The following is a 23,849-nucleotide window of genomic DNA, read 5'->3' as shown; positions in this document are numbered from 1 at the left end:
ACACTCACCGCCCGCTGAAACTGGCAGGTCTAAAGTGGAGGGGCACCAACGAGACAACGAGGTCGTCCCATGCTCGACTTGCGGCATCACCATTCCAGAGATTCCACGCCTTGTCGAGGTTTCCCCTGGGCCTCGGCTGGCGGAGTATTCCCAGCCCTTTCTGATGTTCATCTCGATTCAAGCTTCTCGAAAACTCAACAAGAGCCGGCTTACATCCCCTCACTGATCAGTCGGTATGCCAACTGTCGGCCAAAGCCGAGCGTGGATAGGTCCACTCCCGCCAAACGGGCTCAGATTCAAGGGCAGAGGCTTGAGGCTCAAAGTTACTGCAAGGTATGTTGCCGTCTTGCCCTTTGGTGGTGAGCGTGCCTAGACATCGGCAACATCCTGGTAGTCATGCTCACAACTGACTCAAGAATCAAGGTTGTTTTGACCACTTCCCTGCTCTTGGAAATGGGTCCCAGGAACCATCTCAGCTTGTTGAGACTGCTGATTGAGACTGTGCCAAAGGTACACAGTAGTACACTGTAGCATGGGGTGTTGATTCTGTGATATCACCATTGGCCCCACTCCAATCATACTACCTATACCTAACAACTTCTTTGCACGCTTCTGCCGTTCTCGACACGGATTTGGCTCCTGAGGCTCGACATTGACAATAATAGGAGTCTAGAATGCGGTTCGGTGGAGAAATACGAAGTGCTATCAATGCTTGTCTTTGCTGGTGGAACACGGACAAGCACAGGCCAGGACAATACATGATGTCGAAGTCTTCGAGATGCACGGCACGTCTCACAGGGTACTCCCCAAAGAAGTGCCAACAGAACGACGATCGAGATTGTTCACCATTGCAATCACCTCACTAGCGATGTTATTGGAGCAACACCGGCCCAAAGGAAAAGGCCTACACCAGATTAAGTGCTCAATCTAGGTCGAGAACAGGAAGAAAATGCCTATTTCGTACAAGGCGTCCACCCCCCTCGCTCGGTTTGGCGCAAAACTGCAACCTTCATCTCAGACAGATCAACTCGAAACATGATATCGGCCTCTCCACCAATGTCGTCAGCATCTCGCAGCGCTTCTCTGCTGATCCGATGCTTTGCACACTAGCGAGCAGCATGCACGCTTCAACGGCCTGACGTCGCAACGTCTTATCAGCTTATCATCATTCGCAAGCTATGCTTCCAAAAAGAAGATTGTGTTTCCAACGGTGCCAAGGGTTGCATTTGGCTCAAAAACCTGGTCATGGTGATAATAGTCGGCCCTTGGCCCAAGGGCAATGCAACGAATTTGGAGATATCAGATCGGCTTTCACCCGGGTATTTGAGATGCCTGCCGAGTGAGGGGGGTTTGGTACGAATGGGCATGTTCCCTCATTCAAACGTCAACTCGGCAGATATCACATATCCAGTAGCGTTACTCTCGAAATACAACCTTGTTTCGCGGGATGTCGTGTGAGCGCATTCTGACTTGACTTATACAACGGGAGGCAAACCTGCACTGTGTACCGAGTAGCTCATGTCTCTGGCTAAACAGTCTCTTGGCAGCCTGTGGGTGAGCTCTCACATGCAGATAGACTTTTCTTTTTCTTACCCGTCAAAGTTGAGCACGTCAAAGTGTCCTCTAGGAGTTGGATTTGGCTCCTTGATATTTCCCAACCTAGGTTCTTAGCACAACGATGCAATGGACCTACCTTTCGGGCAGTGACAGCTGAAGTTGGATGGTGCCACTAAGTTTGTTTTTAGGAACCGTTCTTTCAAAGTCTCGCAAGCACACGGAGGCTAATCCCGCTAGGGGGCACTGATGAACCCCTGCCTCCAAAGGTTCACCACATTTTCTCAAACACTGCCGGATAAACTCAATTTAACGTCGCATTGGGCCAACCACTGAGAGAAATAGTTATGACCCCGAGCCGATCGTTTTTGGGGACATGTTCACCATCCGACAAACGCATGACTTTGGCCCACAGTCTACATACATGGGCATTGACAACGACAACAGGTCGATCTAGTACCATCAACCAGCAAAAGACGCCCGCAGAGCAAAGCGAACGGGTTGAGTCGGAATCGGTCCGCTCAGCCGGCGAGCGTCCTGGGGCAAGAGAAGACACGGCAAGACCCCTATTTTGCCCGCGGACGGTGGGTGTTGTCCAGATTTCCATTTGTCACGGCAAACGCGGCCTTCCTGATGGTCTAGAGCGTCGGCCGCATTTGTTTCCGGACCCCTCAAAATGTCCTGATGCTCCGGCAGGCGGACAGCACGGCAGCGGGAACGAACACGCAGCTGACCTTTATTGACTGGTAATAGCTGCCAAACAAACATCTGGACCAGTCCTGTTGAGACATTCTGATGCTGCGTGGGGGCGAAGCTCAACATGACATCCAAGTTGATTTGGAGTTGAATGAATAGTCAGCAAGCCGACTGCCTGCCTGCCGGTGAAACAAAACACCCGATAGCGACCGGAGATGTGACTGAGCCGGTTGAGGTTTCACCGTCCGACAACCGCCAGCCGGCTTTTGCCGATCGGAATCGGAGCTGCTGCCCCGGCGGATCGGGCCTTTGAGGAACGGTTGCGCCGGGAGAAATTGTGCCCGGGGCGTCTGGCCTGACCGATGAGTCTAATGTCAAGCAAGTGTCACTGAGAGGCTCTCAAAGTCTCGGGAGCATTTGGGACCGCATTGATGGCCATGTCAGCAACAGGCTGCTTCTGAGTGACTTTTCGGACTTTGGCCGGCATGTTCAAAAGTGCTGGAATTGAACCCACCACTTAAAACCCCTCCATTTTCCAGGGACGTGGTTCGTGCTTCCCTCGACGGCGAGAGCCGGCGGGGAAGGCTCGGGAAATTTTGACAAAAGTCAGCAACGAACCGCTGACATCACCAAAACGTCTTGCTTGGCAGGACCTGTCAATTGTGTCATTATCCCTGTGGCCATCTCCCAGCACTCGCGCCTTGGACTTTTTGCGAGATATCTCGAAGAAGATGATATAAGAGCGATATCTAGCATTCAGATATCACTGCTAGACTCGGTGCATCATAGAAGGAGGCCATCGCCGCAACCCGCCTTTTTTTCCTTACCAAAGCAAAAAGTTAATAACAGGATCCACCTTTATTCCCACCGGAGATCCAATCGTCACTGCGCTGATTCCGCATCACGCAGTTGTCTCAAACGAGCTCCGGTCATACGATTTATTTCTCACACGCCACCGCCTGCCAAAGAACAAAACCACCACCACAACCCTCACAGCCTTATCGGTTTCTGAACCTACCTGCCTATTCACCTTCCTAAATCTCCAACTAATTACACCTCTCTTTGGACGGCGCGCAAACGGGCAATCACCTCCTAAAGGCACCCAATCACTTTTCCAACAACCACCTCTTCAGTCTCCACCCAACCACCCTTCCCCCCCAAAAAACCACCACCATGAAGATCATCTCCAAGGAAGAGGAAGACGCCCACTTCAGCGTCGTCCTCAAGGGTGGTCTCATCGGCGGCTCCGTCGGCCTCGCCCTCGGTCTGGGTGGTGTAATCGCCGGCTCAAAGCGCTACCCCACCATCCGCAACCTCACCCTCCCCTTCCGCTCCTTCCTCGTCACCTCGGCCGGCACCTTTGGCGCCATCGTCTGGGCCGAGAGATACTCCATTGACTTCCAGCGCTCGCACGATTCCATGTACAACTACATGGACGCCTCCCACAAGGCGGCCGCCGAGGCTCGCGCCGCGGCCAAGAGTGACACGGAGAAGCTGATGGATTGGGGACGGGAGAACAGGTACTCTATTGTGTTCACATCTTGGATTGCGGCGATGGGTCTCGCGCTGGCGATGGTGGGGAAGAATAAGTATCTGAGCGGAAGCCAGAAGCTGGTGCAGGCGAGAATGTACGCCCAGGGGTTGACGCTGGCGGTGCTGATTGCTACCGCCGCGTTTGAGACGGCGGATGCGAAGGCGGGCAAGGGGAGGTGGGAGACTGTTATGGTTGTTGATCCGGAGGATCCGGAGCACAAGCATCTGATTGAGAAGAGGGTGAGGAAGGAGGATTATGAGGGGCAGAACTTGTGGCAGGGTATGTCTTTTTTGAATAAGAATATGAATGGGTACGAAACGGAAGCTAATATGGTAATAGATATGGTCGAGGCTGAGGAGCGCAGACTGGCCGAGCAGAAGAAGCACGTGGCTGCTCTTGAGAAGAAGGAGAAGGCCCCTGCTTCTTAAGAAACTCCCTTCATTCTCAAATCTCACAACACGATCTATCCGGCTTTTCGGACTCGAATAATCCTTACGGTACAGCGACTCTTGATGATGCCCGTTCATCAACGCCGTCCACCTTTTAGGAGCCATCATGGCTTCTAGTCTTGTACAACAACGACAAAAAATATCGCCCTTCTTTCCTTACATTACGGATCTGGATCTTTCTATTTTTTGGTTTTATTGGGTGTTGAAGGAGGTTTACTACTTTTCCCCGGGTTGCTGTGGGCAAAAAGAAACATTCTACCCAACACAGATAGACTTTGTCTCTTGGTGGCGTTCTGGGATTTGTTTGCTTTATACCGTTTCGTTCTTCTCTGTATGACTACTTGTTGTTATGAAATGATTCTTGTTGGTCTTTTTTTTGGCCTTTTGGGTGGGACAGAAAGAAATGAATTGCATGGCATGGCGAGCAAAGTGAGGAGGATGGGGATACTATTCAAAAGGAGGATAGTTGTGCTTTGACTAGCAGCAGTAAATTTACAGAGATGACCACATTGTATAGGATATCTTTTGCAGTATTTCTAGTGTTTTATTGTTTCGTCTCTTGAATGAAGAGACTCTTAGACTGTGAGGCTCTCAGAAAAGTTACGGACATGATAAACAGTCTTTCAAATCAACCCTGCCCTGCCACCGACCTCTTTGCCCAGCCCATTCTCTCGAATCGCTGCTCTCCTCTTTTTCAGAAACGTAAACATGTAAAGGGGAAATAAATAAAAAGAAGATAACAAAACAATAAACTGTCCAAAAACAAAAAGGCCCAGAAAACATCTCGCTTTGATACATGGCCCCAAAACGAACAAAGCCTCTTTCCAATCCATAAGACTCTCCATCTTGGAAATGCCTCTTCCCCTCCCTAAATCTCAATCGTAAAATGACTAATCTGACTATAATAAGCGTGCACCGCCAGCTCCAAAACCCAAACATCCCCAAAAACCTCACTCCCGTCAAACCCCCCAATCATCAACAACCGACTGTCGTGCAGCACCGTCCCGTGATACCCCCTCCCGCTCGGCGGCAGCCCATACACCTTCCTCCTGTCCCACCCCATCGTCACCAGATTCAGCAGCAGCACATCATTACTGTATTCATTCCCGTCATGCCCCCCAATCACAAAGAGATAACTCCCCACTATCGTCGCCGTGTGGCTCAGCCGCCGGTACGTAACCGGGATGTTGACTTGCTTCCAAACGTGCGTTTCCACGTCGTAGACCCAAACATCGTTGAAACACTCCCCCCCGTCTGAGCCCCCGTAAATGATCAGTTTGGACCCGACCATGTTGGCAGTGTGGTAACCCCTAGCCTTGGGGCGGATTTCCCTGTCCGTCACTGATGTTGTTGACGAACTCGGAGACGGGCCAGACACCAGCTTCCAGCTCATCTTACCAAAGTCGCTCACGTCCAACCGCCAAATGTCATTCAACGCTCTTTCCCCGTCCCCACCGCCAAAAACATAAATCCCGCTTTTGTACAGACATGCCGTGTGGGCTCGACGTTTGGAGGGGACTCGTCCGGGCTGGTCAGACCCCATGATTTTGGGCTTTGACCACCGGTAGTTGACCGTGTCGAGGACGTAGACGTCATTGTAGTAAGCCGGGCCGTCGCCGCCTCCGAATATGACTAGTTTTTTGCCGACCGCCGTGCAAGTCATTGCGCGGAGGGGGACGGGGACGTCACCTACCACGTGGGGGGTGGACCAGTAAAAGGCGTCGGCGTCGAGGACGTATAGCTCGTTGAAGCAGGCTCTTGAGTCGCAGCCGCCAAAGACAAAGACGTTGCTCCCGACGAGGGTGGTGGTGTGAGCGCGGAGGGCGGTATGGGGGGTGCCCGAGGTTGGTGCGCGGGACCAGTACATTCCTGATGATGGGGCCGCGAGAACGTCGGGGGCGGTCTTGGGGTTTCTTAAAGGGGGGAAAGGGGTGAAGACTTCGGCGCCTTTGGCGGGTTGGCCGCGGCCGGTGCCGACTCGGGGGTGGGAAGGGGCGGCATGGCTTCCGCCTGGGGGACGACCGCCGCCGGCTATGGCGGAGGTGGAGCGGAGGTTGGTTGGTCTTCGGGGGTGGGTGGTGGAGGTCGTGGATTCTTTGCCGCTTCCGGCCGAGGCGCCCGAATCGCCTCTGTCGCGGCCGAGGGTGAGATTGACCGTGAGACTGCTGGTGCTATTGTTGTCGCCATTCTCGGTTATGGTTGGCTGGCGGGACGGGGGTGCTGAGTTGGGGGTAGGGGCTTTGCTTGCGGAAGGGTTGCTGGAGAAGGAGGTGGTTGAGTAGGAGTGTGGGATGCCTGCCGCAGCGGCTCGGGACGAGGTGTGGCCTGCTGCTGACTGGGAGCGCTGGCGAAGGGCGAGATCGCCAGACTGGTTTCGACGGTCTTGACTTCGAGACGAGAGGTGGCCTGGTGTATGGGAGCGGGGTATCGGCGGACGGTCCTGGACGGGGCTGTGGTCGTAGAGATCTCCCCCTAATGGGGTCGGAGCGCGCGGCTCTGTCGGCGACGTCACCTGGGATATCTTTTGTGAGCGCACAACCTTGTTCTTGCTGTGCGGTGACTGCGGCGTCTTGTCTCGTGATGTTGCTCTGGCCTGGTCAGCCATTGTGGGGTCGAATGATCATTGCTCGAGCATGGACGACACGGGGGGCGGCGGGGTTCGTCGTTTGAACGACACCACAGACGCTTGCAAGTGGTTTCAGTGACAGCTTCGATCGCAAGCTTATTTTCTTTTGGTCTCTTGTAGCAAATCGCGGGGAGTTTGGGGGAGAGAAGAGGCGATGGGCAATGACGCTGGCTAAGGTGGTGGCAGAGGTGGGCGATGCAGGACTGGATAAACCACGAATGGAATTGGAAGGTAGTCCGCAGCGGGAGCATGTCACAGATGTCAGCCCTGAATGGCGCCGTCGTTTTCGCGTTTTCCCTAACTGAGACCCCCTGTATTGTTCGTACAACGTGGAGAACCCTAGGTGCCGTCCACACCGCCCGAGACGTAACCGGGCATTGAAGTGCCCCTGATTGGGTGTGGTACCCCCACCCCCGAGGAAGAGGACCATTCGTCTCGCGTTTGCGCAGCATCGGCTCACGATCTGTGACAAGCTTCATTTTCTGGGGATGTCTGGATCAGAGAGGGATGCGAGGAACCTCTCTCAGATCGGGGATACAACTCCCCGAGTGCCCGTCTTCACATCACCTGCCAGGTCATCAGTAAGGCCAGAAGCAGGTTCCAGACCCCCACTCAGCGGCATATGGATCCAAGAACAGCGGAGGTCTGGCTACGGAGATGACATGCTATATCGGTCCTCATGCTGTTCGTCCCGCGGTTACATATGGCACCTTTGATGATTCAGTTCGTATAAGCCTGGTTCCGGAACATCTTTTCACCTGGTTTGACAATTCTTGATCTCAAATCATTAGTGGCAAAGGCACACGACGACAGGAGCAAACGCTCGGTCTCGGTTCCTAGAAAGCCGTCCCGACGTGGGATTAAGATCTCTTTACGGTACGATCTCTAAGCTGGTCCGCTTGGTGGACTGTTAGCTGCCAGTCTTCGGGAACTAAACCAATCGGCTGCCGTATCCATCAAGCGGCGTTTCAATTTGTTTTGTTCCAGATCCGATCCCGCTCCCTAAACTGACCCCGGCCGAAGGGTGAACTGCCGGGGAGCCGGGCGCACTGGGCGAGGCCGAAGTGTGGAGATGCCCGCCAGGCGAAAACAGCTAAAAGCTTCTTGTTAGGTTTCGTCCGACTTTTGTTTTTCATCCATAGAAGATTCGGCAGAACCTTCGATTTGGAGACATGCCCAATGAGCGGTGAGCTTCAAAATGGGCTTTTGAGATTCCTGGTTGCAAAAAAGATCTGGCCCCCACTCCAAGAGCAACTCCCGCCTTCACAGCAGCAACGCAGGACCACAAGTGTTGCACCCACCCAACTGCCTGTCAAACCCCGCTGTGGGGTAAAGTCTTTCAGAGCTCTGCAACTGCAAGCGTTCAGCCCACTTCCAGTGGACGGCAAAAAAAAAAAAGCAAGCTTGATCTCAGATTGGACAATTCGTCACCTCACGTTTGCCTGCGGAGACACAGTTGTTGACATCCGGGTCGAGAGAATCGCCAATCCGAAAAGCGATCATGAAGCCCCAGGAGTCAACGAAGCGGTCGCAGGATGAGATTCACGATACGGCCACCCCTCAGCAGCAGGAACCCACTCATGATGAGCCAGCTTCTAAGCGACAGAGGTTTGATGAGTCTGCTGAAACTCAAAACGGCACAACGAAAAAGTCGCCTGTGGACAGAGTGAAGGGTGTCGCCCCCATCAAGGCCGAGTACCTTATCGTTGCCCCTGGTCAGTCGGCAAAGGTTGCTGTGCCTGATGTGATTGATGATGATGAGGCTGAGGGAAGAGGCACCATTGAACACCAGCAGCAAGGAGATAGTCGCGATGCTGGGAAAGGAGGAAAGAGGAAAAAGAAGACAGGCCAAAACAAGGAGAGAACCTTTGGCACCTTTTCTGATGCTCAACGCCTCTGCAATTCCGTTGCCTGGACTCCCGAGTTCTCTCCCAGGTCTTGCAAGTTTGGTGAGCGGTGCAATGGCCTCCATGATATCCGAAAGTACCTGAAGGAGGGCCGCCGTGCAGACCTGGAAACCTTTGGAGGAAAATGCCCTACTCTTGAGAAATTTGGAAAGTGCCCGTCTGGCTGGCGTTGCTTGTTTGTGTCAAGTCATAGCAAGGAGGTCGAGCACGAAGATGGGCGCAAGGAGCTAGTTCTCACAGACAAAGATGGCAACACTTACCCCGACGATGGGGATACCGGTGACGCCAATACCGAGGTGGTGAACAACGTGGAAGGCCAGATCAAGATTGACCTCTCCCGGAAACGAGTCCAGTTTGAAAAGTCGGACAAGTATCTAAAATGGCTGGAAAAAGATACTCAGATTTTCCGTGACCATCACCACAAGCAAAAGGATGGCGGTGCTGAGGCGCTAGACTACAGGGCAATGTACGTCGAGCCACCTTTTAAGCCCTCGGAGAAGAAGAGGCTTTACTTTGGAAGGGAAACACCGGCTTTGGCGCCCTTGACAACCCAAGGGAACCTGCCATTCCGCCGTCTTTGCGTCGACTTGGGATGCGAGTTGACTTACTCGGAAATGGCTATGGGCATGCCCTTACTCCAGGGTGCCAAGTCTGACTGGACTCTGATGAGAGCCCACAAGAGTGAGACCACACCCCCTCGCTTCAATGGCGATGGGCCCGTTGCTCAAGGTTACGACCACTCGAAGGATCTCAAGTTTGGCGCTCAGATTGCAGCCAACGTTCCCTGGGTTGCCATCAAGTCTACCGAAGCCTTGGCTCGTTTCCTCCCACATCTCCGGCTGATTGATCTAAACTGCGGCTGCCCGATTGACATGCTCTACAAGTCGGGTGCTGGATCTGCCCTCTTGGATGCTCCCTCCAAGCTGGAGCGTATGATCAGAGGCATGAACGCCGTCTCTGATGACGTTCCCATCACGGCCAAAATCAGAATGGGCGTCCGTGATGACAAGTTCACGGCCCAGAAGAACATTGAGAGGCTCGCCCTTGGCAGTGAGGAGCATCGTGATATTCTGGGAGCTCCCGGCTGCGCGGCTGTGACGCTTCACGGCCGAACAAGACAGCAACGGTACACCCGCGCGGCCAACTGGGAGTACATCGCTGAGACGGCCGCCATGATCAAGCGCTTGAACGAGAAAACTGACAGCCTCACCGACACCATTCGCGAAGTCGATGAGCGAACTCTACCCAATGGCGGGAGGATGTTCTTCATTGGCAACGGCGATTGCTACTCGCACATTGACTACTTTGACCACGTCGACAACGCCAAGGTGGACACGGTCATGATTGGCAGAGGAGCGATCATCAAGCCCTGGATCTACGAGGAGATCCAGACTGGTCAGTACTTGGACAAGTCGGCCACGGAGCGGTTGGGGTACATTGAGAAATTTGCCCGGTATGGAATGGAGGCTTGGGGGTCAGACGAGCTGGGGATCAACTACACGAGGAGGTTCCTGCTGGAGTTTTTGAGCTTCTTCAGCCGGTATGTTCCTATTGGGCTGCTGGAGTATCTGCCGCCGAGTATCAATGAGAGGCCGCCGGCGTACAAGGGAAGAAATGAGCTTGAGACGTTGCTTGCGAGTAAGGATTATAAGGATTGGATCAAGATCAGGTTTGTTCATGTCAGTTTCGATCTGTTGGTGGGGCTGTTTGCTGATGTTTTGTTTGATATTCTAGTGAGATGTTCCTCGGCCCGGCACCTGCTACGTTTTCTTTTACGCCTAAGCACAAGTCAAACTCGTATGAGATCGAGGCGGAGGGTTGAGAGGGCTTGTTTTATGGGTGGGGTGGGTGATGTAAAGGTTGTACGCTATGAGAAAAAAGGGGGGAAATCATGCCGAGGCTGAGGGTTATGGTTGCACATGACAGGTTTTTGGAACCTCAGATTTGGCAGCGAGATATGGCAAGTTGGATGTAATGTCAAAGTAGACAGCATGTATGCAATGCACTCTTCTGCGGTGGTATTATCTGCTGTATCAAAACCCCCCCTTTTCTTCTGTGAACCCAGTGGTGTGTGCGTTGTCCAATTAAGATCCGAGACTGGGATTTGTTCTATATGTTCCTTGTGGTCTTTCGATCCGAACGTGTTTTTGGTAGGACAACCGTCAGTGAGATGAGATGTTTCTGTTTCAACTTGAAGAGAGAAAGAGAGAGAGGGGGGAGGGGAGGGGGAAGAGAAGCGGTGAGGCGGGCCGAGTGTATACAAGAGGAAAAGAGAGACGAGACAAGGCGAAACAAGACACTGGGGCCAGGGGGGAGGGTTGTGGTGGCTACACTGCATCCTGGCAGAGAAGGGGATATGTTGGAGATAGACGAGTGGGTTCTTTTGAGATGGCGATCAAGCTTGGATTAGTTGGATAGGTCCTTTGGAAGGGTTCATTGCGAAATGCAAAAGTCGGTGATCGGCTTGTCATCTTGTTGGTCTGTAAAGCCAAGCTAGGTGAGATCTGGGTATGTTGGTTTTGTGTAACACTCCCACTTGCTAGCTCCCCTTGACTAAAATCTCACAGCACCCGTCATATACCACCCACCTGTCTACGGTAAGATTTACCATAGCTCCTGATTTGACTGCTCGGATCTAAAAGGCAAAGTACAGTAGATAGACGCGGGAAGGGAATCCGGGAGTTGAGGGGCGGTTCCTTCCCGTTTCTTCTTTATTCTGCTTAGTTGTGTGTAACATTGTTTTAGACCAATGACAAAGGTACCGGCAGTGGGATGGGAAGTTGGGGCCATCCTATCATCACTACTACATTCAGGACTTTGGGCATGGATGGGTAAAAGTACCAGAGAGAGGTGCGCTTGCATTGCATGAGATGCGAGGGTGCTGCTTACTGCGGTTGGTTCTCCATCTTGGGGGTATAGCTTCATGTTGTGGAGAGGGAATATATTGGCGCGGGCTTGGTATGGGGTGTGCAACGTGGGACAAAAGCTTACATGGTGGACGGGTAGGTCTGGTTTGACACTGGAGGGGGCAAACATGGCGCTTGTTATTGTTTCTTGGTTCTGGAAAAGGCTGTGTGTGATGATGGGAGTTTTTTTCGTTCTTGCGAGCGGACCAGTGGAAGGTCGACAACGTGGTTTTGTGGTTGGGGTGGTGCTGATGTGCGGTTGCACAGGGCTTCTCCTCTTAAGTGATGATCTTTGTGGTGGTTATCTTGATGTAGTGCTCATGAATGTTGACTACATTCCAGTCAACCGTCAACCAACGAGTCTCCTAACCCAGAGCCCTGGGGCGAACCGGGAGAACTGAGACACAGTGGCGTTGTTGGGGTAACCCGGGCCATCATCATCTTCACTTCCCCTCTACTATACCGAGGAAAGAGTGTTATCATCATGCAGCCGATGGCATGCATCTGTTCCGCGATACACAGCAGCCCATAGTCACCATGGCCACGGGCAGAAGCATGGAAGGAAGGGGCGGGCATGCGTATCTCTTGGCCTTATGCAGTGATTCCCTTCACCACCTTGCCTGTCCCTCTTGCCCACCTTTGCAAAGTTCCTTCCCCTGCAGAGTTCTTTTACTGAATATCAGAATACATATATCTGCAAGGCAGCTACGTTAGGTTGCCCTGTGCTTTCCAGTTCTGAGGACTTCCCCTTGTATTCTTACATCCTTTCCAGGGCCTGTGTTCTTAGACTACCGGCAGCATCGAAGTTTTCCTGGCGTATTTATCTATCCACTATACTTTTGTTCGAATAGCAACACAATGGGCCTGTCCACATTTCCACCGCAGGCGAAAACGGACATCGAAAGTTACACCCACGAAAAGACCCGCGCATCAGACACCGGCGATGAAGGTTTCATCACCACTTCCAGCAGCAGAGAAGGTGTTGTCCTTGAGAGCGACAAGAGCTGGTTCTTTTCTAAGCTTCAAAGGTTTGCTGGTAGTTATGGCGTGGAAGAGCGGGGTGTTGAGCGGGTGCCGGAGGATGAGAGGAGAGATACAAGGGCTTCCAAGATGGGCGGCGTGGTAGGTCCTGTCTTCTGTTAACTGTTAACCCAAATATCCGATACAAGTTCAAAGACTGACATAAGCTGTGAATATAGTGGCTGGCAGCCAACATGGGGATGCCTACTTTTGCTCTGGGGGCCGTGGCCGTGCCAATCTTTGGACTGGGCTTTGTGGATGCCGCGTTGGTTATTGTACTCGTCAACATACTCGGAGTTCTCCCCGTTTGCTTCTTTGCACTTTTTGGGCCAAAGTTTGGGTTAAGACAGATCATTCTGTCCAGGTTTTGGTTTGGACATTATGCGGTCAAACTTAGTGAGTCGTCCAAGTTCTGTGTGAATAGCCATAGCTGCTGACCCAAGGTAGTTGCGATATTTCAGATTATCACCTGTCTTGGGTGGGCATCTGTCAATGCCATCGTTGGAGCTCAGCTGTTGAAGGCCGTCAACCCTGATATTCCCGGCTGGGCCGGGATTCTCATTGTGTCTTTGGCAACGCTGATTATCTGCTTGTTGGGTTACAAAGCTGTTCACTTTTACGAACGCTACGCGTGGATTCCGTGCTTTGTGGTTTTTCTTGTTGTCATGGGGGCTTTCATAAAATCCGGAGAGTTCGACAGCCTCCTGCCTCTGGCCACGGGGCCAAGTGAGAGGGGAGCTGTTCTTTCATACATCGGAGCTGTCTTTGGGTTTGCTGTCGGTTGGTCGGCATACTCGGCTGATTATAGTGTCTATCAGCCCTCGACACGATCAACCAGGTCGACCTTTCTCTGGGTGTTTTCTGGGCTGACGTTTCCTCTTATATTTGTCATGCTCCTCGGGGCTGCTATTTCTACGGCTCTGGTCAAGAATGAGGAATACCAAAAGCACTATGAGAACGCAGGTGTTGGAGGTCTCATGGCGGCTGTGTTGACGCCGAATGTTGAACCTGGGTTTGACAAGGCCTGTCTTATCCTGGTGGCGCTCTCGATCATTGCGACCAACTGCCCCAATATCTATTCGGTCTCATTCTCGTTGCAGGCACTGGCGAGACAGACTCAGCAAGTGCCGCGCTTCGTGTGGACTATCTTTGGGACGGCAGTGTATGTTGGGATTGGTATTCCTGGGTACAACCTCTTCGAAACTTGGCTCGAGACGTTCGTGTTGAGCACGGGATATTGGCTTTCGATCTATGTTACCATTGCCCTGGTGGAACACTTTTTATTCCGCGGAGGATTACGTGGATTTTCAGGGTATGATGTGGGGGATATTAACAAGCCAGAGCTTTTACCACCGGGGTTCGCAGCCATTGCTTCTTGCCTGGTTGGCGTTGTGGGTGTTGCTCTGGGGATGTCTCAGGAATGGTACACAGGGGTGATTGCTAGGTTGTGTGGCGGGGAGGGGCACGGCGCTGATGTGGGTGTTTGGCTGGGGTTTGCTTTTACTTTCATCACATATATTCCTCTGAGGGCTGTTGAAGGGAGTTGTTTCGGGAGATGAGTGCCGGAGTGTTTTGATGTATATGAACTATGATGAAACGAATCTGGAGGATAATTTTTGAGGCATATGTGATAGCGGCGGTTAGTCTCCCTGGAATAACACATGATGTTCGGCCAAAAATGTTTCCAATCTTTTTCGTCGATATATCTTCTTGGAACTTTGAGCTCTGTGAGTGCTACTCTGTTGAAAAGCCAAGAGGAGTAAGAGAGTGTTGGCTGGAAGGAAATGTTCATTATTGGGAGAAGTCGGAATTTGCGAGCAAGATTCAGTTCTCAGCTCAGCACAGATTTACTCTTTCTTCGTAAGTTGATGCCAGGCTCTGGGAGCCACTGGGAGCTCAAAGGATGAGCTTGGAGGCTTGCCAGCTGCCTATCCAGATGGCACCTGCCAAGGAGCGCCAACCACCACTCATTCCCTGCAGCCTGTTGCCAGCAGCTTCACTTCACTCACTGAACAGCGCCCCATCAATCACTTACACCACGTTTACATTCTTTACTTATCCCAAAGTAGTAGATTGATACAGTCACCATGCCGCCTACTGTACTCCCAGCGTCGGGGAATCCCCTGTAAGTCCATGTTCTTTTTGTTTCCACTTTCCTCACCATTTACTGGGTTTCTTTGCAAGCGGTGGCTGAGCATTGAAGCTCATGTCATGATGGTGAACCCTTACCACGCCTGATATCCATGGAATCTGGCAACCTTCCACCCCATCCTCCACTCATTGTCTCACATTTGAACCCATACTGACCTCTCATACAGCGTCTTCTTCGACATCACTCTTGGCGGTACTTGTCCCTTCCTTTTCGTTCCATCTGAGTGCTTGTGCTGACCGACTCACCAGGTGAACCCCTCGGCCGCATCACCTTCGAACTCTTTGCCAATGTGGTCCCCAGGACAGCCGAGAACTTCCGCCAGTTCTGCACCGGCGAGCACAAGAACAACCAAAACCGACCCCAGGGCTACAAGGGCTCCAAGTTCCACAGAATCATCCCCAATTTCATGTGCCAGGGCGGTGACTTCCTCAATGGGGATGGCACCGGGTCGACGTGTATCTACGGGACCAAGTCCTTTGCGGATGAGAATTTTACGCTGAAGCATGATAAGGCTGGGTTGTTGAGTATGGCTGTAGGTGTCGCCCTGCTTTTATACTGGTGGTGAAGTGAAGGGCTCACATGAAAACAGAACGCAGGGCCAAATACAAACGGCAGCCAGTTCTTCATCACGACGGTGCCAACGCCATTTTTGGACAACAAGCATGTGGTGTTTGGGCAGGTGGTGGATGGCATGGATGTGGTCAAGAAAATGGAGAATACGAAAACGGGATACAAGGGGAAGGATGTGCCGAATTTGGACGTGGTTATCGCTCAGTGTGGAGAGATGTAGAGATGGAGTGTTTAGAAGCAGGATGACGAGTGCCCCATTGCCAACAATAGAAAACTTTTACATCAATGCAAAAAAGAGCCAAGATTGAAAGGGAGAAGTGTCGTCAAATAGACGGCAGAGGGGAGATCATACCGGGTGATATTCCACTCCACACATTGACGAGCGCATGACAGGCAGGGGGTGGTGGTGAGACATGGCAGATAAACCCTGGCAGAGATCAACGACTGGCTGCGGATAAAACCGTTTCTTTGGTGTCGTGTGTCTGTGCGAATGAAGCTTGATTCCGTCAAAGTTGTCAATCCAATGCTTGTCATCTGTTCATCCGTGGGGAAAGCGGCAGTCTAGATCTGAAGAAGACCAAGAGGCAAATTGTCGAATGCTATCCGGCGCCTCGGGGAGAGTCATAAATAAGAAGTTCCAATCTCGCTTTGACGGGCGGCAAGCGGCAAAAGGGCTAAAATAGACAACAAAGGAACGTTGTTTCGTAGCGCGCTGTACAACATCGCAAGATGAAAGAAAATGGGAAGAACAAGGGCAGCGCGCTTGATGATATTCTGTGGTGCCAAAGGGCGTTAGTGTGTTTCCAGTGTGGTGGTGTGCATCCAATCACTCGCAGCTCGGCTCTTGAAGTTGCAACCGCTCAGACCCGCTTTTCACCATCGCCAATCTGAGCTTTGCCGCGAGTGGATGGTTCGAGTGGCTGTCCTTGTGTCTACAAGAGTGGCCCCTGCGTTGGCAAGTCACTTTTCCTACTGGTTTTGCAGCAGAGGTACTTGTCGCCTTACAAAGAGCCTCGATGCAACACCATCCAATACATCGAGATGGCTCACCTTCCTCGCTGGCAACGACATGGGACGTGGATAGACAGCGCCTGCCGCTGCTCTGGGCTGCAACATGACCGTCCCGGCATATCGAATGAAGTGTTTCTTGCTCATCTCGCCAACCTGATCTGAGGCCTTCTTTTCGTTCGTTTTCGTCGCTTTTCGTCTGTTTCCTCGACTTCTTGGTCACGACCCCCTGCTGGCTCCGGCGCGAGATGGCCCTGGAGAGTCTGCAGTCTGATGATAACTTCCGTTGCTTGCGCGTCTGTGTTGTGTGGTAGTGCCATGCTGCCGGTCCCTTTTACTCTCCGTCCCGGCCACATGGAACAAGTCCTTTGTTTCTCTCACCTTTGTTGCAACTCACATGTGTACTTTTGCCGCAAGGTTCCAAACGTAGGGGTAATTTGATATCTACCTTCTGCAGCCCCCAACTTTCTTACTCTTCTATTTTCTCGTCATATTTCCTTTTGGGTATCTTTTCTAAGTCTTTTGATCACGGCCACGGAGTACTACCTTGGTTGCTGACCTCTGAACTATCGCCAACTTCATTGTACCGCCAACAGCTTCACTGGCCTTCGTTATCAGAAGCAGCACCTTCCTTCTCGACTTGCAAGTTGGTGGCGGTGCAACCAAGCCGCTGTTCTTCTCCTTTGTTGTCCCTGACAAGGCCTTGACCCTGGTCGTGACAATGGAATTATAGCCCATTGTTGGCGCCATTTCCCTCATTTTATTCAACACAAAGCCAGCTGGTCTGACTGCTATTGTGCTCGCTGGCCGCTTCGACTATTCCAGGATACTAAAGCATTCTAATCCTTTTTCCTCTTGTCGGAATTCTTTCCGGTTTACGAACTTCCCTATCGACACAACGAACACTGCAACGAACTACAACACCTTGAACACTCAGCTTTTCCAACATATCTCGAACTTTGTCTCACTACGAGTTTGTTCCGCGAACCGCTTATACACCAGACGAAAACGACAGACCAACCATGAGGTTAACATCGCCAAGAAGCGGTCTCTTGACCGCAGCACTCCTCGCCCTCTTCGAGACAGCAAAAGGCCACTCCTGGCCAGAATCGACCCGTCGTATCGCTACTAACGGTACCTTCATCGGCGAGGAGGGCTTTGACAGAGCTCATATTGATCGGGAGAACCCCAGAGAGCAATTCGATTACCTCCTTCCCCCAAATGGCTTATCGACGGGAAAGCTCATTATGCACGACCACCCCATCGTCAGGAAAAGTCAAGGCCCACTCGGCAGCTCAAGCTATTCTGAAAAGTTTCCTATGCTCAAGGTAGCTCCTGGTGACTTTGTCTCCATCTTTTACCTCGAGAACGGCCACGTCACCAGAGCTGATGGCGCCAACCCCAACAAGCCTATCAACCGCGGCACTATCTACCTCTATGGCACATACGAGAACGATCTTTCCAAAACAACCCTGACCGATGTCCTCCACACCTGGACCGCCGATGGCAAAGGTGGTAACGGAAAGGGCCGTCTTCTCGCCACCCGCAACTACGACGACGGCCAGTGCCACGAGCCTATTCCAGCTACTGGCGATCCGGAAGGCATTTCCAGGTACCGCAAGGACCAAATCACCCAGTCCGAGGCCCTGAGATGCCAGTCCGACCTTCAAATCCCCCTCGACGCCAAGCCGGGCGATGTTCTCACTGTGCTCTGGATCTGGGACTGGCCCGACATGAACAAGCCCGGCGCTGCCGTCCCCCCAGCTAGCTTCCACGCCAATTCTTCCGACTTTGGAGAGTACTTTGTCACCGTTCCCGAGATCTACACCGGCGTCGTCGACTACAAGATTGTCGACCCCTGCGACGACTCCCTGGGTGCGGTCAAAGGGCCCACCTGCAGTAAGGGGGGCAAGTCCTCCTCCCCCTTTAGCGGTATCCTCAACAGCAAGAAGCGTTTCCGCAACAGGGTCAAATTTGACTCGAAGCAGCCGGCCGAGTTCCGTGGTATCCAGAGGCAGATGGTCCAGCCGTTTATGGTGAAGGTACCTCAGGCTGGGTTCGGCGGTAGCAACAGGTCCGCGGCAAAGTTCTTTCCTGGCACCCGAGAGGGGAGGGTGAGCGTCGACAAGGCGAATATTCCACTTGCGGGGCTGATCGGGAAGGAGACTAAGCCGCCGGTGCCGTTTTCGATGGAGATTTTGGACGGGCAGAGGAGGTATCTTGAGGAGGAGGCGGTGCCTGAGGATGATGATGATGAGGAGGAGGAGGAGGAGAACGACGGACCGGCGCCGCCGACCTCTACTGTGGCTCCCACTCAGACCCAGACAACACCGACTTCTTCCCCGACGGTACCAACACCTACGGATGGAGCTGATTCTTCTTCTATCGCGCCAAAGCCTACGGAGGGGACTGAGACAATTGCTCCCGGCCCATCAAGCAGTCTTGAAACTAGCACCACATCACCAAAACCAACAGATGGTGCTGGCTCCAATCCAGGCAGGGAAGACGGCGTCTTCTATGTCACCGTGACTGTACCCACGAGCTTCGTGACAGTGACAGTTCCCAAGACGGCGACTGCATCCACCGCCACCGCCACAGCCACAGTCAGTCAGGAGGTGTAACTCTCTCCCCCCCCCCCCTTTTTTTTTTTTTTTGGGTGAAATCTTTTGGACATATAAAAAGAACGAGCCCACGCACATGCAACAGCTTTGATGGGATTATGTCATGAAGGATGGGATATGGCTTATGGAGGATATACCACTACTCTCTTTTGTCTTTTTTCTTTCCTAGTTTAGTTATCGAGATTTTTCTTTTGCTAAGGTATTTGGGAGGGTAAATTGCATTGATTGCATCGCATTAGGTGGAGTTATGGGATTGGAATTCAGTTAAAAATTGAGGACAAGATTGAATACACAAGGTTGATCATATATCACTGTGCAGGGTTGTCACTTATGAGGTATTGGTTGTTTTTTTATGATTTCATTATCATCATCCGCCCCCATTAATACCCTTAGAAGGGTCTGGGGGCAAGGCGATAATCCGTGAGCTAATTACTTATCCCAACTTGCTTCGCTTCTTCGTTCATCATGATACATGATATAGCTTTAGGTAATAAGATGACCCATCATTAGACATGAAAAAGGTAAGATATGTCGTCCCCTGAAGATAGTAAAAAGCATAGCCAAGGGGCCAAGTTCCCAGAGAAAAAGAAAAGAGGAAAAAGGACCGCCCAGGATCAAAGCGGGAACGCCAGAGAATAATCAGCCAACCAGCCAACCGGACCCAAACAAAAAAAAAAAAAAAAAAAAAAACTAACTAACACGAAGAAGGCTGAAAAAAAAAAAACTCAAATAATAGAAGAATCAACACTGCCTAAAACTCTTCCTCCTCCACTCACCCGAATCCAAATCCCCCCCCTCATCCCCCTCCTCATGTCTCCTCTTCAGGCTCTTCCTCTCTTCACCAACCACCGCCCCATTGCCGTTAGTATGGCCACCCATCACCGGCATCTCCATAGCAGCAGGGGCCTTCTCCGACCTCTGCGCCGCTGTATCCCCTGCCGTCGTCGGAGAGTTTACCGCCTCGGGCTGAGTGCCCGGGGCGGTCAAGTTGAGCGGAATAGGCGGCAAAATCTCCTCCCAGCTCTGCCCCAGTTCCTCCTCCCCTGTCTCCTGGGAGTTGCCGTTGGTGCCGTTACCAGTAGTAACCTGGTTCCAGTCCGTCGTGTCCTGAGATTCATGCTGCCCAGCTGTGATGGGATCAGAATCCAAAACCGGCGCGGTGGTCGTCAAGGGAGTGTGCGTGGACGTGGCTGGGGTCCAGAGGTCGTGGTCGTCGGCTGTGGTGGTGACACCCCCCGCAACAGCGGTGGAGATCCAGGGCTGGGATTGCACATGGCTGTGGGTTTTATCATAGAGACTTCCCCTGTGGGATGGGGTGGGTTGGGTGTGGTTTGGCCAGGGGGCCAAGGGGGAGTGGGTGTATGTTGATGCTGCTGATTGATAAGGCTGGGACCAGACGTTACTTGAGCTGGTCAAGGTATTGGAGGTTGACCAGTGGGATTGGTCATACCCAAAGGAGGAGTTGCCGTTTGTGAGGAACGGGTCTATCACGGCGGCGAGGGTGTTGAGTGCCGAGTCGGTGTCCAGTCCGGCAGTTGTTGTGGTGACGGAGTGGGTGGACATGTAATTTGGCATGAGGTCAGGTTGGGTAGATGTGGTGTCAAAGTTGTGAGTGAAAGATGTGGTGAGGGATGCACTTGGGGGAGGGGTGGCGAGACCGCGGTGGCTGCTGAAGCTGTCGAGGGGGCTGTAGCCGGGCATGGCTGACACATGGGACTGACTGGGCGCCATGAGATGAGCGCTATAGGCTTGCGTGGCTGACGTGGAAAGGGGGTTGAGCCCGGTGGGAGTATCCCATGCTGACGAAAAGTTCTCGCTCATGCTCGCGGTCAAGTGCTGCTGGTATGTGGGACTGGGGGACATGACCACATCCCGGGAGACAGGACGGACGTGGTTGGATGAATATCCATCCGCATAGTCAGACACAGCAGAGTTCTTCCTGCTGCCACTGATGATGGCCTTTTGTTGGTGCTCCTCGCTCATTGGGTCGAGGATGGTGAGATAGCGCCACTCTGTCCTGCCGCTCTGCGCGGTGTTGAGTTTGCCATCTACCTCGCTGTGGATCGTCTTGAAAGTCCATACAATCACTGCTCGTCGAGTCCATCGCTGGGATCTTGAGCCGTTCCCTTGAGGCTCGGGGCCATAGTGTGGGGCATCAGGGGGACATGACCAGATCTCCTGCATCATGGCAATCTTGGGCACAAGATCCATCTGTGTGAGCGGCTTGCTTCGGCGGTTGGGCTTGCCTCCTTCCTCCCCCTCCTCCTCGACCTTGACGTTGAGGTCCTTGCTTCGCTTTCCATTCTTGCCGGCGTCGCTGAAGGAATGGGCTGGATATTCAGCACAGTTCGTCAGTGTGCTGGCCCAGATATCAGCTGGAAAGGGGACAGTGACAGAGTCACGGTGATGTCGCTGAGCGATGCAGTCACAGTGAGCCCGCCCATCAGGTCGAGGACCTTCACACCCTGGGCGGTGCTGATATTGGATAGCGATCTCTGCCGAAGTCTCGTACATGGTCTCTGGGCTCGCGTTCTCGTGTGAGTAGCTCAGCTCCGCTGGCCTCACCAAGCGCGTGTGCACCTTCCACCGATGGCTCAGTAGACGTGGCTGCTCAATGTTGATTTCCACCCAGGAGTTGAGCTCCGACTGGCTTGGAAACCGCCGCTTCTCCTTGAGCTCAAGGGTGACATTCATGTGCAGAATGGTGCACCGCTGATCTGTGGTCGAATCGCAGATGCCCTGTAGTCTCTGATGCAGTTCCGGAAACGAAGTCTCCCATTTCCGCCCGAGGTCGTTAACGCTGGTCGACTCAATCTGCTGCATCTCCTTGGTGAACTCGTGAAGCAGAGCGCCCTTGAAGATCTGCTGCTCTTCCTTAAGCCACGTCTCCCTCTCGAGGTTGCGCGTGAGGTGGGGATACTCGTTCTCATCGAGCTTGTCGCCAGTGGAAGGGAGAAAGCCAGATCCATCTTCCCTCACCGAAACGCCCTGGTGTGACACAAAAATCCAGCATCGTTTGGGTCGGACAGTCACCTGTTCATTCAATGCAAGGATGTCGGCAAAGTACTCATAGTTTGGCCGTTCGTCAGGGAGTCGGTCTTCGGACAGGGCAATCAAGACGGGGTTGTTCTTCAGGGAAATCGTCTCGATGCTGTCCTTGTCCTTTTCATCGTTGCGGCTGTTGAAGAAAAAGTGGACTGTAGGGATGAGCCAAGGGGGCCGCCATTGTCAGCCGTTTGCTTCTTCCGGCGGTTATGCAAGCACTTCCGCACCGAACAAAGGGATCCGCCACGTGGGAGAATGGGAACGTGCAACTTACAACAACGGTGATTTGCGAAGAACTGTTTCAGCACTTGGATGTGGCTTGACACTTGCTTTCGGTGCCTCACAAGGTTGCATTCTGCCTCGGTCCCTGGCGGTAAGGTCTGCAGGTAGTAGATCCAAAGATACTCCCCGATCAGCATGTTCCGCCCAAACTGTGTCTGCTTCATGGTATATTTCTTGCGCTTCATCTGGGGGATAAGCAGCAGTGCTGATGACAGCCTCTTAGCAAACAAAACTAGACACTGCTCGTGTTGAAAATAGGACTTACCGTCAATGAAGCCCCATTCCAACACATCGGTCCACTTCTGGTCTGTCTTGTCGGCCTGCTTCTTCCTGTAGTTCTGAAAGGCTGCCGGGAGCAGCGGAATCAACGGGTTCTCTTCGAACTGCCTTCTCCTGAAATTGGTTACCCGGTGCCCCTGGCAGTGATGCCGCTGTTGCTGTCTGCCGTAGACCGACGGTGTTGATGAGCCATAGTCTGGGCCAAAAGACTGCGTCGGTACAATAGGCGGAGTTGGTATTGATGGAGACATGGAAGCAAGACCGCTGGCAGCACCCAGCTGGCGAATTTGTTCCGAGTACCAGGCCATGTGTGAGTATTGAGCATTCCCGGTCGACTCTCGAAGCGGCTGTCGTGAAGCCGAAGTTCCACGGCGGCCCTCAACCCCATCGTCGGGCGACGTAGAATAGCATTGTGAGGGAAGGACTGGAAGCCTCATTGCTCAGCTCCGAGGATGAGACCTGGGAACAATGTGTAGAAACCTAAACCTCTCCCAGGTGGCAAACACTCTTGTTCAGCTCAGGAACGCTGACGAGAACGAATGAAAGAGGAAGGAATCCTGAGTGGAATGGTTGTTCGTCAGGATGCGGGCCAGAATCACATATAAGGTATGCCAGAGCAAAAGAGACAGGCATGAAGAGGGCCGGCATAGCTTATAAGAGGGCTCGACATCGTCCCTATCTCTGACGATGCTGCATGGAGCGAGGATCAACTGAGCCCATCCCGCCGTTCTTCGCTTCAGATTATTGCTGCACCCCATCATTGCCTAGGGCGATGGATACCCCTTCAGGGTCAAACAAGCAGCGAGTTGGGTCTGGGTCAGCCGTCCTGGACTGCATTCAAGATGGGTGCCAACACTGGCACGCAAGGGCACTAGGCCGTCGTGGAAACATACAGCTCGAATCTGACCTGCACCGTGCCCTCTCTCGGTTGGCGGCAACCCTCGGGACCGCAGGGGAGGGAGGCCGATGAAGGGGCTCATTTTCGGAATGAGAATAAAATTAGCCCTACACAGCAACAGATTGATCAGACGCAACGGCCAAGCCTGTGAGCAACGTGCGAGACAGAGAAAGCAAGTTTGTCAAGACAAGGGTGGGGTTTTCTTCAACGAGAGTTGACAGGGGCAAACACACTTCTTGGCAAGGAGGGGGGACCGTTGAGATATTGAGACATTCCATCCGTCGTCCCTCAGTGAGGTGACC

General features: G+C 52.7%; 7 protein-coding genes across 7 annotated transcripts; 5 read left to right on the top strand and 2 right to left on the bottom strand.

Moving 5' to 3' along the window:
• The first annotated feature begins 1,949 nt into the window (after positions 1–1,949).
• RCF2 (Replication factor C, subunit RFC4) lies at positions 1,950–4,798 on the top strand. The gene is made up of 3 exons (XM_062873701.1): positions 1,950–2,138; positions 2,308–4,063; positions 4,124–4,798. The coding sequence occupies exons 2-3, from the start codon at positions 3,424–3,426 to the stop codon at positions 4,210–4,212; spliced, it is 729 nt and encodes a 242-aa protein (XP_062736767.1). The 5' UTR covers positions 1,950–2,138; positions 2,308–3,423; the 3' UTR covers positions 4,213–4,798.
• A 303-nt stretch (positions 4,799–5,101) lies between these two features.
• Positions 5,102–6,838, bottom strand: QC761_104440 (uncharacterized protein; the record flags this gene model as incomplete). The annotated part of the gene is made up of 1 exon (XM_062873700.1): positions 5,102–6,838. One exon carries the CDS (start codon positions 6,836–6,838, stop codon positions 5,102–5,104), a length of 1,737 nt encoding a protein of 578 aa, XP_062736766.1.
• Positions 6,839–7,198: 360 nt separating this feature from the next.
• Positions 7,199–10,829, top strand: DUS3 (tRNA-dihydrouridine synthase 3). The gene is made up of 2 exons (XM_062873699.1): positions 7,199–10,435; positions 10,501–10,829. The coding sequence occupies exons 1-2, from the start codon at positions 8,361–8,363 to the stop codon at positions 10,586–10,588; spliced, it is 2,163 nt and encodes a 720-aa protein (XP_062736765.1). The 5' UTR covers positions 7,199–8,360; the 3' UTR covers positions 10,589–10,829.
• Positions 10,830–12,054: 1,225 nt separating this feature from the next.
• Positions 12,055–14,411, top strand: FCY21 (Purine-cytosine permease fcy21). The gene is made up of 3 exons (XM_062873698.1): positions 12,055–12,794; positions 12,872–13,088; positions 13,140–14,411. The coding sequence occupies exons 1-3, from the start codon at positions 12,531–12,533 to the stop codon at positions 14,249–14,251; spliced, it is 1,593 nt and encodes a 530-aa protein (XP_062736764.1). The 5' UTR covers positions 12,055–12,530; the 3' UTR covers positions 14,252–14,411.
• A 280-nt stretch (positions 14,412–14,691) lies between these two features.
• On the top strand, positions 14,692–15,702 carry cyp3 (Peptidyl-prolyl cis-trans isomerase-like 1). Its single transcript, XM_062873697.1, has 4 exons — positions 14,692–14,817; positions 15,011–15,036; positions 15,093–15,376; positions 15,434–15,702. Exons 1-4 carry the CDS (start codon positions 14,780–14,782, stop codon positions 15,632–15,634), a joined length of 549 nt encoding a protein of 182 aa, XP_062736763.1. The 5' UTR covers positions 14,692–14,779; the 3' UTR covers positions 15,635–15,702.
• A 1,742-nt stretch (positions 15,703–17,444) lies between these two features.
• Positions 17,445–19,043, top strand: QC761_104400 (uncharacterized protein; the record flags this gene model as incomplete). The annotated part of the gene is made up of 1 exon (XM_062873696.1): positions 17,445–19,043. One exon carries the CDS (start codon positions 17,445–17,447, stop codon positions 19,041–19,043), a length of 1,599 nt encoding a protein of 532 aa, XP_062736762.1.
• A 741-nt stretch (positions 19,044–19,784) lies between these two features.
• QC761_104390 (uncharacterized protein) lies at positions 19,785–23,086 on the bottom strand (the record flags this gene model as incomplete). Its single annotated transcript, XM_062873695.1, has 3 exons — positions 19,785–22,240; positions 22,363–22,575; positions 22,636–23,086. The coding sequence occupies 3 exons, from the start codon at positions 23,084–23,086 to the stop codon at positions 19,785–19,787; spliced, it is 3,120 nt and encodes a 1,039-aa protein (XP_062736761.1).
• Between the last annotated feature and the right edge of the window lie 763 nt (positions 23,087–23,849).

Source organism: Podospora bellae-mahoneyi (assembly GCF_035222275.1).
Source record: "Podospora bellae-mahoneyi strain CBS 112042 chromosome 1 map unlocalized CBS112042p_1, whole genome shotgun sequence".
NCBI classification, from domain to species: Eukaryota; Fungi; Ascomycota; class Sordariomycetes; order Sordariales; family Podosporaceae; genus Podospora; species Podospora bellae-mahoneyi.
This window is presented reverse-complemented; position numbering and strand designations above follow the sequence as displayed.

Coding starts and splice junctions, on each gene's coding strand:
- cyp3 (XM_062873697.1), top strand. CDS start 14,780: ATGCCGCCTACTGTACTCCCAGCGTCGGGGAATCCCCT. Junction 14,818..15,010: donor CCAGCGTCGGGGAATCCCCT/GTAAGTCCATGT, acceptor CCTCTCATACAG/CGTCTTCTTCGACATCACTC. Junction 15,377..15,433: donor CTGGGTTGTTGAGTATGGCT/GTAGGTGTCGCC, acceptor ACATGAAAACAG/AACGCAGGGCCAAATACAAA.
- RCF2 (XM_062873701.1), top strand. CDS start 3,424: ATGAAGATCATCTCCAAGGAAGAGGAAGACGCCCACTTCAGCGTCGTC. Junction 4,064..4,123: donor GGGGCAGAACTTGTGGCAGG/GTATGTCTTTTT, acceptor ATATGGTAATAG/ATATGGTCGAGGCTGAGGAG.
- DUS3 (XM_062873699.1), top strand. CDS start 8,361: ATGAAGCCCCAGGAGTCAACGAAGCGGTCGCAGGATGAGATTCACGAT. Junction 10,436..10,500: donor AAGGATTGGATCAAGATCAG/GTTTGTTCATGT, acceptor TTGATATTCTAG/TGAGATGTTCCTCGGCCCGG.
- FCY21 (XM_062873698.1), top strand. CDS start 12,531: ATGGGCCTGTCCACATTTCCACCGCAGGCGAAAACGGACATCGAAAGT. Junction 12,795..12,871: donor CTTCCAAGATGGGCGGCGTG/GTAGGTCCTGTC, acceptor CTGTGAATATAG/TGGCTGGCAGCCAACATGGG. Junction 13,089..13,139: donor ACATTATGCGGTCAAACTTA/GTGAGTCGTCCA, acceptor GACCCAAGGTAG/TTGCGATATTTCAGATTATC.